Raw genomic sequence first — 13,770 nt, 5'->3', positions numbered from 1 at the left:
GCTGTTTTTTATAAGCGTGATACATATTTTCTATGGGGAAACCGACGATGGCGGATGACGAAGAGGACGATGGAGAATGTTAGAGTTAATTTTCGATCGATATTAATTATTGACATGAATTATATATGCATCGTGTATTCCTACGTTTCATTGTCCTATGGCAGCCGGCATTATTTTGTAAAGAAGAATAAAAATAAATTGACAAATGTACAAGTACCGCTCGACTGATTCTTTTCCTGCATACCACGAATAAAAATATCTTTATAAATCTAAAGATATCTCGTGAATAACTCAATGACTTAACGTCTGTTCGATACAAGGAATAAATTCTGAAAATTTGTGGAATTTAAATAAAAAAAGATGCAAACGATTATTTCTCTATTTCAGATGCTTTATTAATACTTCAAACATGAAAATATCAATCAAAATATAGAAAAAATAAAATCTCGTATTACGATACGCATGAATTATATGCTGTAAACAACGTAATGAAGAGTGGGAATAGCAGAATATTTGATAGTAGTGGGTTGATAATTTGAGCTCAGAGGTAGAATGTTAAGAGGTGCGATTACGTCTTTGGGTAGATCAGTCGATTTATCTTTTTCTGATTCTGCTTCCTCCTTCATTGATGCAGGCAATTCTTTCGTCTTAATCTGTTCGCTATTTTCAACAGACTGTTCATCGATCTTTGAAGTAGCGCTCGCAAAAGTGTTAGAAGAACCTGTGACAAATGAAAAAATCTTCGATTACTTAATTTTTCAATCCTTTTCAAATGCGTAAATCTTTATTATGTAAATATACTAAGAAGTTGGTTTTGATTAGAATTTACTTCGATACGCATCTTCTTTAACGACAAAAGGAAAAATGTGAAAGTGTAATTAAAGGCTGATGACAGAGTGATCTTGAAAGATCATTGGCACCGGAACCAGAATGACCTTCGCGAGGAATAAAATATCTGCTCGGTATATTCTTACGCCTCGATCTGATTTCGAGATCCTTTAATCGGGAAAGAAAGTAATCGGTTCGCTCTTACTTTTCGTTTCTGGTGCCTATAAACGTGCAATCTTAACGAGAATCATAATTTATCGATTGAGTTATAAAAACATGGATCAAGTTATTCGTGTAAGAGCTTGTTTATGGTCTGTTATTAAAAATTGGATTATTTCTGCTATGCTTAATTACGGAAAATTTAATTTTGCAAAAAGTGTATAAGATATTTACCTTCGACGTTTGTTGGTACTCGTATAGAGTATGGATCGATCAAGAGATTTCCTTGGGAAATTTGGAAGACAGGTACCGCGGTCTGTTTGATTATTTTAGACGCAATTGGACTGGTGGCTGATTTGACTGAAATCTCGGCACTTTTATTCTGCGACGATTCCCCTTCGGACTCCGTCTGACTCGTTAAAAATACGTGTGTGATATAAATTAGTTACTTTTAAAAACAATCTCGGTATATTAAAAAATTGTCGTTAGTATTAATGAAAGTTAATCATACTATGTTCGTTTGCGACTGCTCTTTTTCATTCGACTCGACAGTCTTCCTCTCTAATTGTTGCAATCCTTGCAAAAATACATTCTTTTCCCCTATTTTGTATTCTTGCTGCGCTATTTCAGATATTCGAGGAGCTTCGGTTCGAGCCAAGATCACGCCTTGCGTGTTTTGTGCCTGAGAGAATCGTAATTAATAAAATTGAACGAAAATCATCGAAAACATATCAAATGTTAGTAATACCAACTAATTATTGACTAATGTTCAGATACTAGTAATATCTGATAGTTAGTATCCTTAAATGTAAGTAGTATCAAGCAGCTAATAGTATAACATATTAATAATATTACATCAAAGTAATTCATTGCATCAAATATCGATAATAATATCAAGTAATAATAACACACTGAATATCTTTAATAGTAACAAATATTTCTAGCAAGTTACATTAGTTAATAAGTACATTAATTGATAGTACCAAGTAATATAGTAGTAATACGTCAAAAAATTATTAAGTGCACAGAATTGTAACATATTCGTGTTATTACCCACTGTTATATGTTCCTACGATACCCTTAATTCTTACCGGATATGGCGCCTGGGGTAGATTGGTAGCCGCCACTCGGAAGCCATTTTTACTGTCAGCGGTATACTGGGTTGTTTGAATAAAGCCTGCGTCATCGACGTAACTGTAAACACCTCGTGTTTCGCCATTCAACGTTCTGATTTCCGACCTTGCAGAGCCTGGAGCGCTATAGCCAAAACTGTACTGGCCGTAACTGTCCTGATACCCCAGGATAGGTGCAGTCGGCTTGGCCAAGCCGAAAGAAACGAAAGAACAAGAGAAAAGAAGGACCTGAACATAGATTATTATTCTTAGACAATTAATTCTTGTTTCGTATCATCGTATTACAACAATTGCACTATTACCAGACCATGAACAAAATTCTATTAATCGCATTTAAACTTCCCTATCAAGTCGAGCAATACGTTCACTCACATTTTTTTGAAACAGCAAATCAAATTACTTTCAAATAAAATTCTATTCCCGCTTCTTCATAAATTTATATATTTAATACAGAAACAATCAAATAACATCGTTCGAGCTAATAGACACTGGTGAAAGAACGAACTTATTACTCGATCCGATTACTAAATCCGATTATTAAATCCACTGCAAAAGATCCAGCACGCGAGTTACCCAACTGAAAAATCACTGAATAACGTGAAATCAGCGTAATTTATAAACATATTACGTAACAAGAAACTAATCCGATCGAAATAACATCTGCGAGCGAGCGAAAGCTTGAGAAACACTGCTGCAACCCCGTAAGACCAGCCCACTTGGCCGTAAAGCGAGCAAAGCAACCACCATTCCATTCACCCACGCAATCACACGTTCTTCCTTACGTATACGCTGTTCATGGCGATTGGATTCGAGTTCTTTTAAATTTCGCTCACGCATCCGCCACTTTATATAGAAAACACGCGAGCCTCGAGGGTGTTACCAGCTCGGGTCGCGGAAACGCGAGGATCGGAGGTGCATGAAACTGGTCACGCCTGTCCTCAAGGACTTTACCGCCTGGAATCCGGCTCTTGAACATTTTCACCAAGTATTTTTTTCTCGGTTAGAAACCTGAACATCCAGCTATGCCCTAATATGTACGATCTTCACGGTCGTCTCGCCGCGGAGATCTGCCAAGAATCTTCCATTCACGCCGTTTCACAAAATAATACGTGGATAAGGAATTTTTATGACGTTACACAAGCTTAGGAAAGTAGATAACGCCTGTAGATGACTCTCGCGAATATGTTAGGCGCGTTGCGGGTAGGTTTTTCACGCATTTATGGGAAATTTGAAGACGTAAAAATGAATAGAATACGGTACGGAAAATATATAAAATGTACGAACTACGGTACGGTACGGTACGGTGCGTTGTAACGTGCGTGGATTGTGTAGAGCGCAATTCGCAAGTTGAAAATTCTATGATGTTTTCTCGATAATATTTTGTTTTTACGCAATGAACGTGTGACGTATTCTTTATTTGATATAAACTTTACTCATACTATTAATAGCGAAAAGATCGTTAGGCAGTGAAATAATATCTGTAATTCCAAATTAACAAGAGTGGGACGTCTGTAATAATAAAGGAATTACATCGATAAAAGGAATAGAATAGAAATATTTTCATAAATTCCGTTTGCAACAACGAGACTAAATGAAAGAAACAGGATTTTTATCAAGTTTCGCGAGATGGTCTATCGGAAATTTCATTTCGTGTATACGTAAAAGGAAACATCCGGTTAATAGTCTCCGGCATTAATGTACGAAGAAAAAAGTTAATGAAATCGTAAAGTGCATAATAGTGTTGTTGCCAAAGAATAGTAATTTTGTGCGTGGAAGTATCGCAAAATGCCAGTAATTGCATCTCATTAGTAAACCTGATACGTTCTTTAGCCGTGTAGGCTCCTGTTAACTGGTTCGCGAACAATTTATTTTATACGCATATCGAAAACGTGTTTTACGGTAATGAGAGCCATTTTCCATGCTATAATTGGACACCTGTTCCATAAATGTTGAATTACGTTTGTTTGAACAATCGGGATTTTGCCAATTCCACAAAATTTCAACGTTTTCTATTTCCTAAATAATTTATGCATATAATACAATTTTTTATTTAATAAATTCGCTATATAATTACCATATTAAAACTATAATCACAGGTATCAATATAAATGTATAATTTTATCGCCATTACAAAAATTATACTTTCGAAAAAATCTGAAAGCCAAATCTTGTCGAAACAGAAATAGAACTTAAACATTTCCAACATACCACCATAAGACGTTTTACAAAACTGTTTTATAAAAATTTTATTTGTTTGCTATAAGCGCTATCGCCTTGTAGAAAGTCGTTGGCTCCATTACACCTATATACTCGTCTCTTCCTCTATAATCGTTCAGTCTAGCTATTTGCATACTATCCTCGACCCAAATTCGTTGCAATCGATCCTGACGTGACGAACGCATTCTACTTCAAAATCGCCGCGACATTAATATGTATCGATTCCCCTCGTCTATCGTGACAGAATGAAACTGGATGCCGAGATTTTTTCTTTTTTTTTTTTTTTTTGTCGAACAGACGGCGAATTTAGTGCCAGTTGAAACGTCAGAGCCAATTTTTAATTGTTTATACCATTACCATCAATTACTGTGTTTTCTGTACTCTCGCATCAAAATTGGTGAATTTAAAGTCAGAACTCTGGAACGCAAATTAACATTAAAGACAGAATTTGGATTCGATTAAAACAAGAATTTGAACTTCTTCGAAATTCTCTTTATTAATCCAGTCTACAATCGTCGTTCATCCCCCTATGGCAGTTTTAACAATCTCACCAGCCTCGAAAATCAATCAGCATCGAAAGAGCACATTAAACGAGAAAGCAACAAATGACCAGAACGTCAATTTCCATAGCCCAAAACGCATACATGAAAAAATGACATAGCCGAACAACAAAACGTAAAGCCAACTAATTATAACGAATCTAGAATTAACGAAACAAGAAAAATATGTCCCGGAGAACACCGGTAATTGTAAATCGTTCGAACCATGCGTTATGTTTCCCTCTTTACTGTCAACTATGATACTTATTCGCTAATTATTCGCGAGTGGTCCTCCATTTTATTTTGATTTAACACGTTCACTGCCGAGTACGTGTGATACATTATACTCTAAACACATAATTTCCATAGGAAAAGCTGTGTGTGTCTGCTAAACTTTACGTTTACGCAATATGCTCTGTATGAATTATTATGAATAGATCGTGGATTTTTATGCATTTACGGCGAAAATTGGCGAATGCACATTATAACGTATTATATATTTTTTTCAAATAATATTTTTCCAAGTATAGCGCTTCTTTAAGTTTATTGCAAAAATATTCCGTTTTTTTTTTAATTATATTCTCACAAATATGAATTTGCATAAAAATCCGCAGTCTAATTATGATGCTTTTTTCGGAAATTCGCGATTCCTCGTGATTGTTTTTACCAGATCTACGCGTGGACACGGTGAACGTGTTAAATGACGATCAGATTTTTAATAGACGAGCCGTCCATAGGCGAGGGCAGGGCCAGCAACAGCGAGAACATCGGCAGACTTGGCAGCCTCTGTGGCCAGGTTCAATTTCTCGTTAAGATGAGCGGTTGCATGGGCGACTTTCGCCACAGCCACTTCCGGCGTGTCCTGCACCCTTCCGTCTGGGCCAATGGGTGCACCAGGGACCACCACTGCGTTGCTGGCTACTAATGGTACGGTGACTGTTGCTGGAGCAGCAGCGACTATCGTCCCCGATGATCTCACCGCCTCGTTCGCCAGGTTAATCCTCTCGTTGATCTGAGCTGCTGCGTGGGCTGCTTTTGCTGCTGCTACCTCTAGAGTGTCTTGCACCCTTCCGTCGGGACCTACTGTCGCTGCTTGCACCACTGGGGCCACTATACTGCTGGCTACCAGAGGAACCAATGGTCTGAAAGAAGGACTTTTCGTTTGAGATAGTTGTTTTAAGACAGGATCTGAAGTTTACGTAATAACTCAAACTCCAAAGTAATTTCTAAAACACCGGAAACAAATGTTTGAACTCCCATCAAAAGCCTTCCTTGGTCAAACAACCCTAAACATTTTTCTAACTTGCAATTCCTACAAAAATCATCTTTTAAAATTCCAAAAATGTCAAAACCTCTCTAATCCCCAATCCCAAATAAAATCGCCCGTCAAAATTGGAAAAGAATCATCTGTCAACTCCTACCCGAAATTCACCTGTTAAGATCCGCAGCGACAGATCTGACCGCCTCGTTTGCCAAATTAATTCTCTCGTTAACCTGAGCGGCAGCGTGCGCAGCCTTGGCGACAGCGACTTCTGGGGTGTCCACCACCCTGCCATCAGGTCCAAGCGGAGCGCCAGGTACCAAAACGTTTGGTGCAGCTATCAACAGCGAAGACTGTTTAACCTGGACCTGTTGCAGGCCTGCTCCTGACCTGGCAGCCTCGTCAGCAAGCTTCAATCTCTCGTTGAGGTGAGCAGCCGCGTGTTCCGCCTTGGCGACAGCAACTTCTGGCGTGTCTAGGACCCGGCCATCCGGTCCGACAGGAGCTGCAGGGGTTAAAGTGGCGATCAGGGGCGCGGACAGGAGTCCCGGCTTGGCCAGGGCCGCAGAAACCAGGCCTGCCAATAGCAAACCGGAGACTGGTCCCATGACGATCGTCGCTTTATGGTGTTTCAGAGGTTCAGAGGCTTCCGAGTGCCGGCTAGTTTCAAGAAGGGATCGATCGTTTCGACTGGACCGTTAGGAGATCGTTGGACGCGCTCGAGACTATGAGACGCGTCGTCCTAGATCGGCTTTTATAGCTGTTAGATCGGTATAGTTGTATAGTTGGCATTATAGATCACGTAACGAATAGGGTGGATTTTTCGAGACGATGGATCTGGACCACTGGGCGCAGACTGTTTCCGTTCCCCTCCGGGGCAAGGTAAGCTTGTTTGTAAAACGAGTAACAGGCTCTGCGGGCGGACTGCTCCGACGTCGTAGCCGAGAAAAAATGATGGGCTCTCCATTTTCGTGGCTCTCTCACTAGCACGGGAAGACACCCGATCCCGTAGTCATCTCTCCGCGCCTAGCCTGGCCATGGACACCAAGGGCGATGTTGGCGAAGGCCGACGATCGCGTAACCGTCCCTCGACTATCGATGTATCGGCGATAAGCTGTCGCCAGGTTGCATCACGTACCAGGATTTTTTTATCCGTGTAGTGGACTCTTGCTACGCGGGAATTTTAAGGTGAGTTCGGGGAGCTGTATTGAAAATATTATTTCTTTGTTTCCGTAATTGGAACAAGCTGTGGTGAAAAGGTTTAGGTGCTTCGTTAGCGAATTACTTTTTACTTTCCCTTATTTTTTAACGTTGTTGAGATTGTTCTCGAGATTGTTTATTCCTTTTACGCAATTTTAAAGGTAAAATAATTTATGAAACTTAACCACTGCATTTTGTAGTAAATTAATATTGTTGCAATAATGAGGGTATAACGTAGCGGTGTGGTATCGAAACGTATAATAAAATGGAGCTGTAATACTATCTATAGCACTGGCATGATATTACCATATTATCGTCGCGTAAATGTTAACTTTAGGAACCGATATGTACTTTAATTGAAAGATTATATCAAACCTTTCTTATAATTTTTATAACATACAATTTTTTTAATTTTACGATTAATATTCACTCGATATTCAATCGTTCGAAATAATGGAGTAGAATAAACATGTTTTATAATTAATAATTAGTAACGATTAATGTTTTATCGTTATAATTAATAATTAATAAGTTATTAATTAATAAAGAAACACACTGTGTCGAATATACTGAAAACGAAATTTCTCAACCCGTATACACAATACGTTACATAATGATCTACGAGCTTCTACCTGAAACGTGACACTGAAACATGGTTTTTTACAATCACTTGCAACATATTATTTCTTATTACACATAGCGCCAGTAATCTCCTGTCGTACAAAAAAATTCTACTCCATTTCAGCCTGACACATCAATATCTGGTAATGATAAATGCAACCAGCAAAATGTAATAAAAAATTCATAAAATTTGTAACCGTGGAAAATGATCAAATTTTATTTTATTAAAAGTATTACAAATTTATTTAATATTTAATACAGTGATATTATAATTATTTGATACTTTCACTAACACAAGTAAAACGATAGAAACCAAACGGAAATTTGTTTTATTTCCAAAATATTATGACGAGTTCTACTTTGGATGTTTCGTATAATTTTTGGATATTCTTGTGCATTTCAAACTCTCCCTATCTTCCTAATAAATAAATAAATGCAATTCACGGGATACAAAACCAAAAATCTCAAACAGAAACAAACGGACAATTAAAATATCTCAAAGTCGTTAATTTAAATAAAAATCTACCGATTCAATCACCTTTTCAAACGTGACAAACAAAACCATAATTAAACGTCCACTGTGTTATCCGTTTTAACAATCTGTCTCGACAGTGTAAAAATTCCAAATCCATTAAGCCAAACAACGATCCTTAAACCTAAATTTCCCTTTCAAACCAACAAAAAGTTAATTAAAATTCCCCTACGCATTTCATTTTAAATTGTCAAAGAAACTCGAAGGCCACTGAAGTAGGAAATCTCGCAACAACTCCTTAAGAAGTTCACCTAATCCATTAAAAGAAGAAAAAAACGTACAAAAAAGATCGAGAAAAGGAAGAATGGAACGTTGGAAGTGGTTCGATCAACGATTCGAGGGTCATGGAACAGAGAAAGACGAATTCCAATCGGATGTCGATCAGGACGAATGTCAATGTCAGGTGTAGTTGATTTTATTGGACAGGGCGTCTCCCATTCGCGCGTTCTCCCATCGATGAACACGTGCCCCATGGAGCGAAACCTTTTCTCCCAGGTGCTATATAAAGACGAGGGGACGAAGTGGACACCATGAGACCGGACCAAGGCACCTTGGCGAGTACTGTACCTCAGATAGCGCGCAAGGAGCCACGTTTGTTTCACGAGATGAAGACCCTGGTGAGTGTTTTCTCGGCGAACGTTCAGCCTTGGTTTTTCTTGGTTACTCGTGTAAATTTTCTGCTTCTCTTTGTTTCTTCTACCTCGAGCTGTTTGAGAAGACGCTTTGTAAAGATACGCGTGCCCAAGGCAATACCGATACGTATCCTTATTCTTTTATCAGTGACATCTTATTCTCGCAGTGACAAATTTTTGTACGCATATAAAAGTATCGTTAAATGATACGAAATTTAATATATTTGTTAGAGTCAAAAATGAGTACACGGTTTACTAAAATATATGCCGTGATATATACCGTGGTTTTTACTATTGATTCGTATTCCTACGTATTTTATATCTTCTCAATCAATTTTCAATTTACGTTTGACATTCGCTCTCTTCGTCTCTTGTCAAGTAAATTTCACGTCTTCGAAGTGTATACTCACCTTCGACTCTCATTAATTAATCAGTGTGTAAATTCCACACTAAGTACAATAGTATACAATAATAAACACACGTGAAAAAATTGGAACCTGTATTTTTAGCAATCAGTAAATTTAATTAAGAGTAATCGGGAATTGAGAAGTTTTCTATCTCGTGAATGTAATATTTGCTATTTTCACTGTAACGAACTTTAATCTTTCAGTCATAGTATCATCCAGTGATTTAGAAAATGCAGCGATCGAGAATTACTATATTTTCTAATCCACAAATATAATATTTATTATTTTTGACACCATGGTGACAATCTTAGAATTGCCTACTTTTGAATATATTCGTAAGTTGTTTATACTCGGAAATTTTTAAATTTGAATACATGCATATGATATTATCAAATTGAAAGTCGAATAAAATCCTTGCGACCCTAGAAGTCCTAAAACGCTCATAGTCAAAATAATCGTGTGTTTCACACTGCGATATAATACTATTTTAAGCAGTAAGAATCCCCAACTTTTTCAATTCCAGATTGTTCTCTCTGCCGTGTTGGCAGCAGTATACGCGCGTCCAGGCCTTCTGCTGGCGCCACAGGTAGCAGCTCTGGCGTCGCCCGTTACCATCACCAAACTAGTACCTGGTGCACCCATCGGTCTAGATGGCCGAGTCGTAGACACTCCGGAAGTGACTCTCGCCAAAGCAGAACACGCAGCAGCCCACATCAACGAAAGAATCACATTGGCTAACGAAGCATTCAAATCTGCCGATTTAATCGCTTACACAGGACCTGTAATCACCGGTAGCCTGCAACCTGTGGCTGTTGCAGCCAAAATCGTTCCTCCAGCTCCTCTAGGACCCGATGGTCGCGTTGTCGACACACCGGAAGTCGCTCTAGCCAAAGCAGAACACGCTGCTGCTCATATCAACGAGAAACTTGAACATGCCGCTGAACAAGCATCGAAAGGAAATTTGGAGCTTCCTGTGGTTCTGTCCGCATACTCTGCTCCAGTTATTCAAAAGGTTTTGATATAAGGACAGGACACGACTGGCTGGATTGTCTTTTGTGGCGACGTTGGTTACGTGGAACACTCATTTTTTGTACATAATTGTAAGCCGACTAAATAAAGCGATATTTAAGAATATAATGATTATTACATGGAGTTTTTAGTATCTTTCGCTTGTTCTTTCCTTCACATTGATCTAGAATTTTCTACTTTAATGTTCAATGGGTTTTGATCAAGTTTATAAACCTTTTGAGAAGTTATGCTTATGTAATTCATTGAGTAAATTTGTTTTATATATTTCATTAAGGGATGAAGTACGATGATACGTAAGGGGTAGGAATATTTTATTAATGGATTTTCTTAAAGATATATTTAGTGTTGTAATTGTTTGAGATCGTTATTTCTTCGGCATATGACGATTAGTATATTACGTATAGAATTTTAAACAAAATATCGTCTCTTAAAAATTGTACTTCGATGGACTGGTTATTTTTTATTTATACTTATACGAGAAGTAATTAATTATAAAATCAATCAATAAAATGTTAATGAAAAAAAGCTCAACTGAACAGTACTTAAGCAATGGGTACATGTATGAAATTTATTACTTTTTGAAAATAATGCCCTAAATAAATGATAAATCTTTATTCATTTATAATATAATAAATGTGTCTTTTGCACAGTCGTGTTGTATCTTTCCCTCTTTTCCCTACTCTACCCCATCTTTTACGTTCCGTACCTCACATCCTACATCTTATGCCATAAATCCCACTACCAATACTCCAATTCCCATACCTAACAAGGTAAGGTAATTTTATATTTCCTATCTTCTCACCTATATCCCATATCCAGTATCTCCAACCCACATCTACCATCCTAATTCCGACATCACGTCTCTGTTCCATATGTACCTAGCGTACTTTATTCTATAGCACATTTTCCACATTCCTTTATTAAAGTCGACAGATTACCTTTTCCACTGAATGTAAAATGGAGGCCACAAACTGCATATAAAATATCGATTAATCCCACGAAATGAAATTTGTCGCCCGCAATTTTCCCACAAAGCCCACAATGGGAAATTCGTTTTCCATCGAATTTCATTTTGCGGCAGGCGTTGTTTCGTGGGCTTTGTAGGAAAGTTGTGGGCTAGAAATTATATTCTGTGGGAAAAATACTTTTGTGGGTATTTTAATTGTTTTCTCTATCGTCTAATTTGGTAATGGGATGCATTACGCAGTATAATGCGTGGACGTGGAGCGTAAATTTTGATTTGTGTGTATTAGAAATGGGATACACAACGAAAGACCGCGGAAATGAAATAAGATACGTAAGGAATGGAGTAGCGTCTCGGTATCTCCATTATTCTTATCAAATTCTAATTAAATCTGTTTCTTCCTTAGCTATTTACAATGCACAATTTTATTCAGATACCACTCAAAATTATTAGCAATTTCAATATGAGAAACAAGGAAAAGCGGAGAGCGGTGTGCTTGTGTCTACGTTTTCTTTGCCTTTCGTATTCTAAATTTGGTGAAACTAAAATTGAAATATCTTTTAAACCAGACACTCTGTATCCTACCTATCTTAATAGGTTCTCGCGAAGAATTCGAAAAACGCATCGAATGCTTTATAAAAGATTATAGAGACCCTTTCAAAGGAAGAGTACATGAATCGCGTTAAACAGTGTAAAATTTTCCTCCTGGGACAGAGTTATAGCCTAGAAACATCCTGTATGTAGTAACATTATCATACGCAATTTTATGCTACAAAAATTTCCGAACTAAAATTCTCGGATGATACATCGGACAAAAATGATCATAAATTCAGTCAATATGGAACCGCAGCTTTGTCGAAAACTAAGTAATATCGCACATAAATTTTCCATGCATTTCTCACCCTTCGTTTGGGAACCTCTGTTTCACGCCGTTCCTTCGTCAGGATATCGAGGAATACGAGGCAGTCAAGGTCGCTACTCGAGCCTTTTCCTGCGCCCACGAAGAGTATTGTCCACGTACGCACACGCTCCGAGAGGTAGAAATAAATTCGATCACTATTGTCAAGAGACTATAACAACATGTTCTTACGATGGCAGCTACGAAGCTCACTATCGTGTCTCGATTTGTTCAGAAATATAAACCTTCAGAAATTGTAGAATAAATCGGCAAGTTTCTTAATCGTACATTTTATTTAATTAGATAAATTTAGTTAATAGTGTATAATAATATTGTAATTACACGTATAATACACCGATGCTAATAATTTTGTGATACTTTAAAGTATTATATAATCGTACTTAAACGAATTAGAAAGTAAGTAAATAGGGTAATGAAGTTGTTAGAAAATGTTATATTTGTTGGTTAAGATAAATACACAATGGACTTCCGGCTCCAGAGGACTTCGGAAAGAGTTCAGTGTCCTTCGAGTAACACTCGTTTCAAAGTCACGAAAATTACGATATTCACGGTCGACGAGTTTGTTCCTCAATCACGGGGCGTGCCTCTAAAAAGAGACTATTACGATAGCTTATCTCGATCGAAAGAGGACTGGTTATTGACTGAATCCATCGGTCAAATAATTTCCCCGATCATTTTAAAAACATTGTCACAGACAAAAACATACGATTATAAATAGAAGAAGATTACAAATTTTCTAAATTTTTTAGTGTTCTACATATAAAACTTCTAAGAGTTTCGACTGTAAAATTTGTTTAATAATAAGTAATTACTAAAGTAATTCTAGGAATTTGTTACTTAATTTCTACTTTTTACGTCTTTCTCTTAGGAATTAAAAAAAAATTTTTTATGTAAATGAAATATCTTTTATTTCTGATATAATAAATTACATTTCATATTTAATTCCGTAAATGTTAGTTGTCTTGCGATAAAGCGATCTTGGAATTCGGGAGAAAAAGATTAAAGCGACTATCTCGCTTTTTTTTTAGGTACACAATGCGTTCTTAATGACTTCTAATTAAGTACAAATGTGTCGGACACAATATGTACATAAATTAAGTAGATGATCTTAATGAGTTTCTAGATTAATTAAATAGCGATAAAATATTTCACTTTGTTCGTATCATAAAAATTCCTGAAGCAAATATTCCGTCAAAACTAAAATAAAAATTGATCATTTTTATAGTTTACTCTCTTACCTTTCTAAATTATTCATTTATCATTGTAATAAAATTTTAACTATTTCTCTGAAAATATAGAAAAAAATTTATGCCCTTTTTCATAGTCGAT

The 13,770-nt window shown here is 37.0% G+C and overlaps 3 protein-coding genes across 3 annotated transcripts; 1 reads left to right on the top strand and 2 right to left on the bottom strand.

Moving 5' to 3' along the window:
- Positions 1-385: 385 nt before the first annotated feature.
- On the bottom strand, positions 386-2,917 carry LOC117214320. The gene is made up of 5 exons (XM_033460320.1): positions 2,903-2,917; positions 2,079-2,348; positions 1,499-1,669; positions 1,222-1,396; positions 386-721 (listed from the first exon to the last, which is right to left on the bottom strand). Exons 1-5 carry the CDS (start codon positions 2,915-2,917, stop codon positions 468-470), a joined length of 885 nt encoding a protein of 294 aa, XP_033316211.1. The 3' UTR covers positions 386-467.
- A 2,603-nt stretch (positions 2,918-5,520) lies between these two features.
- On the bottom strand, positions 5,521-6,812 carry LOC117214278 (cuticle protein 18.7-like). Its single transcript, XM_033460253.1, has 2 exons — positions 6,309-6,812; positions 5,521-6,018 (listed from the first exon to the last, which is right to left on the bottom strand). Exons 1-2 carry the CDS (start codon positions 6,743-6,745, stop codon positions 5,592-5,594), a joined length of 864 nt encoding a protein of 287 aa, XP_033316144.1. The 5' UTR covers positions 6,746-6,812; the 3' UTR covers positions 5,521-5,591.
- Positions 6,813-8,622: 1,810 nt separating this feature from the next.
- LOC117214280 lies at positions 8,623-10,666 on the top strand. Its single transcript, XM_033460255.1, has 2 exons — positions 8,623-9,107; positions 10,053-10,666. The coding sequence occupies exons 1-2, from the start codon at positions 9,021-9,023 to the stop codon at positions 10,551-10,553; spliced, it is 588 nt and encodes a 195-aa protein (XP_033316146.1). The 5' UTR covers positions 8,623-9,020; the 3' UTR covers positions 10,554-10,666.
- The last annotated feature ends 3,104 nt before the right edge of the window (positions 10,667-13,770 follow it).

This window comes from Bombus bifarius, unplaced genomic scaffold, assembly GCF_011952205.1.
Source record: "Bombus bifarius isolate JDL3187 unplaced genomic scaffold, Bbif_JDL3187 scf7180000009200, whole genome shotgun sequence".
Lineage (NCBI taxonomy): Eukaryota > Metazoa > Arthropoda > Insecta > Hymenoptera > Apidae > Bombus > Bombus bifarius.
This window is presented reverse-complemented; position numbering and strand designations above follow the sequence as displayed.

Bases quoted from the DNA above. Each gene is read 5' to 3' on its own strand.
- LOC117214278 (XM_033460253.1), bottom strand. From the start codon at position 6,745: ATGGGACCAGTCTCCGGTTTGCTATTGGCAGGCCTGGTTTCTGCGGCC. The intron at 6,019-6,308 runs GTGAATTTCGGG...TCCTTCTTTCAG, and splicing joins GTCGCTGCGGATCTTAACAG to ACCATTGGTTCCTCTGGTAG.
- LOC117214320 (XM_033460320.1), bottom strand. The intron at 1,670-2,078 runs GTAAGAATTAAG...CGATTCTCTCAG, and splicing joins TACCCCAGGCGCCATATCCG to GCACAAAACACGCAAGGCGT. The intron at 1,397-1,498 runs GTATGATTAACT...TTAACGAGTCAG, and splicing joins AGCAGTCGCAAACGAACATA to ACGGAGTCCGAAGGGGAATC.
- LOC117214280 (XM_033460255.1), top strand. From the start codon at position 9,021: ATGAGACCGGACCAAGGCACCTTGGCGAGTACTGTACCTCAGATAGCG. The intron at 9,108-10,052 runs GTGAGTGTTTTC...TTTCAATTCCAG, and splicing joins TTCACGAGATGAAGACCCTG to ATTGTTCTCTCTGCCGTGTT.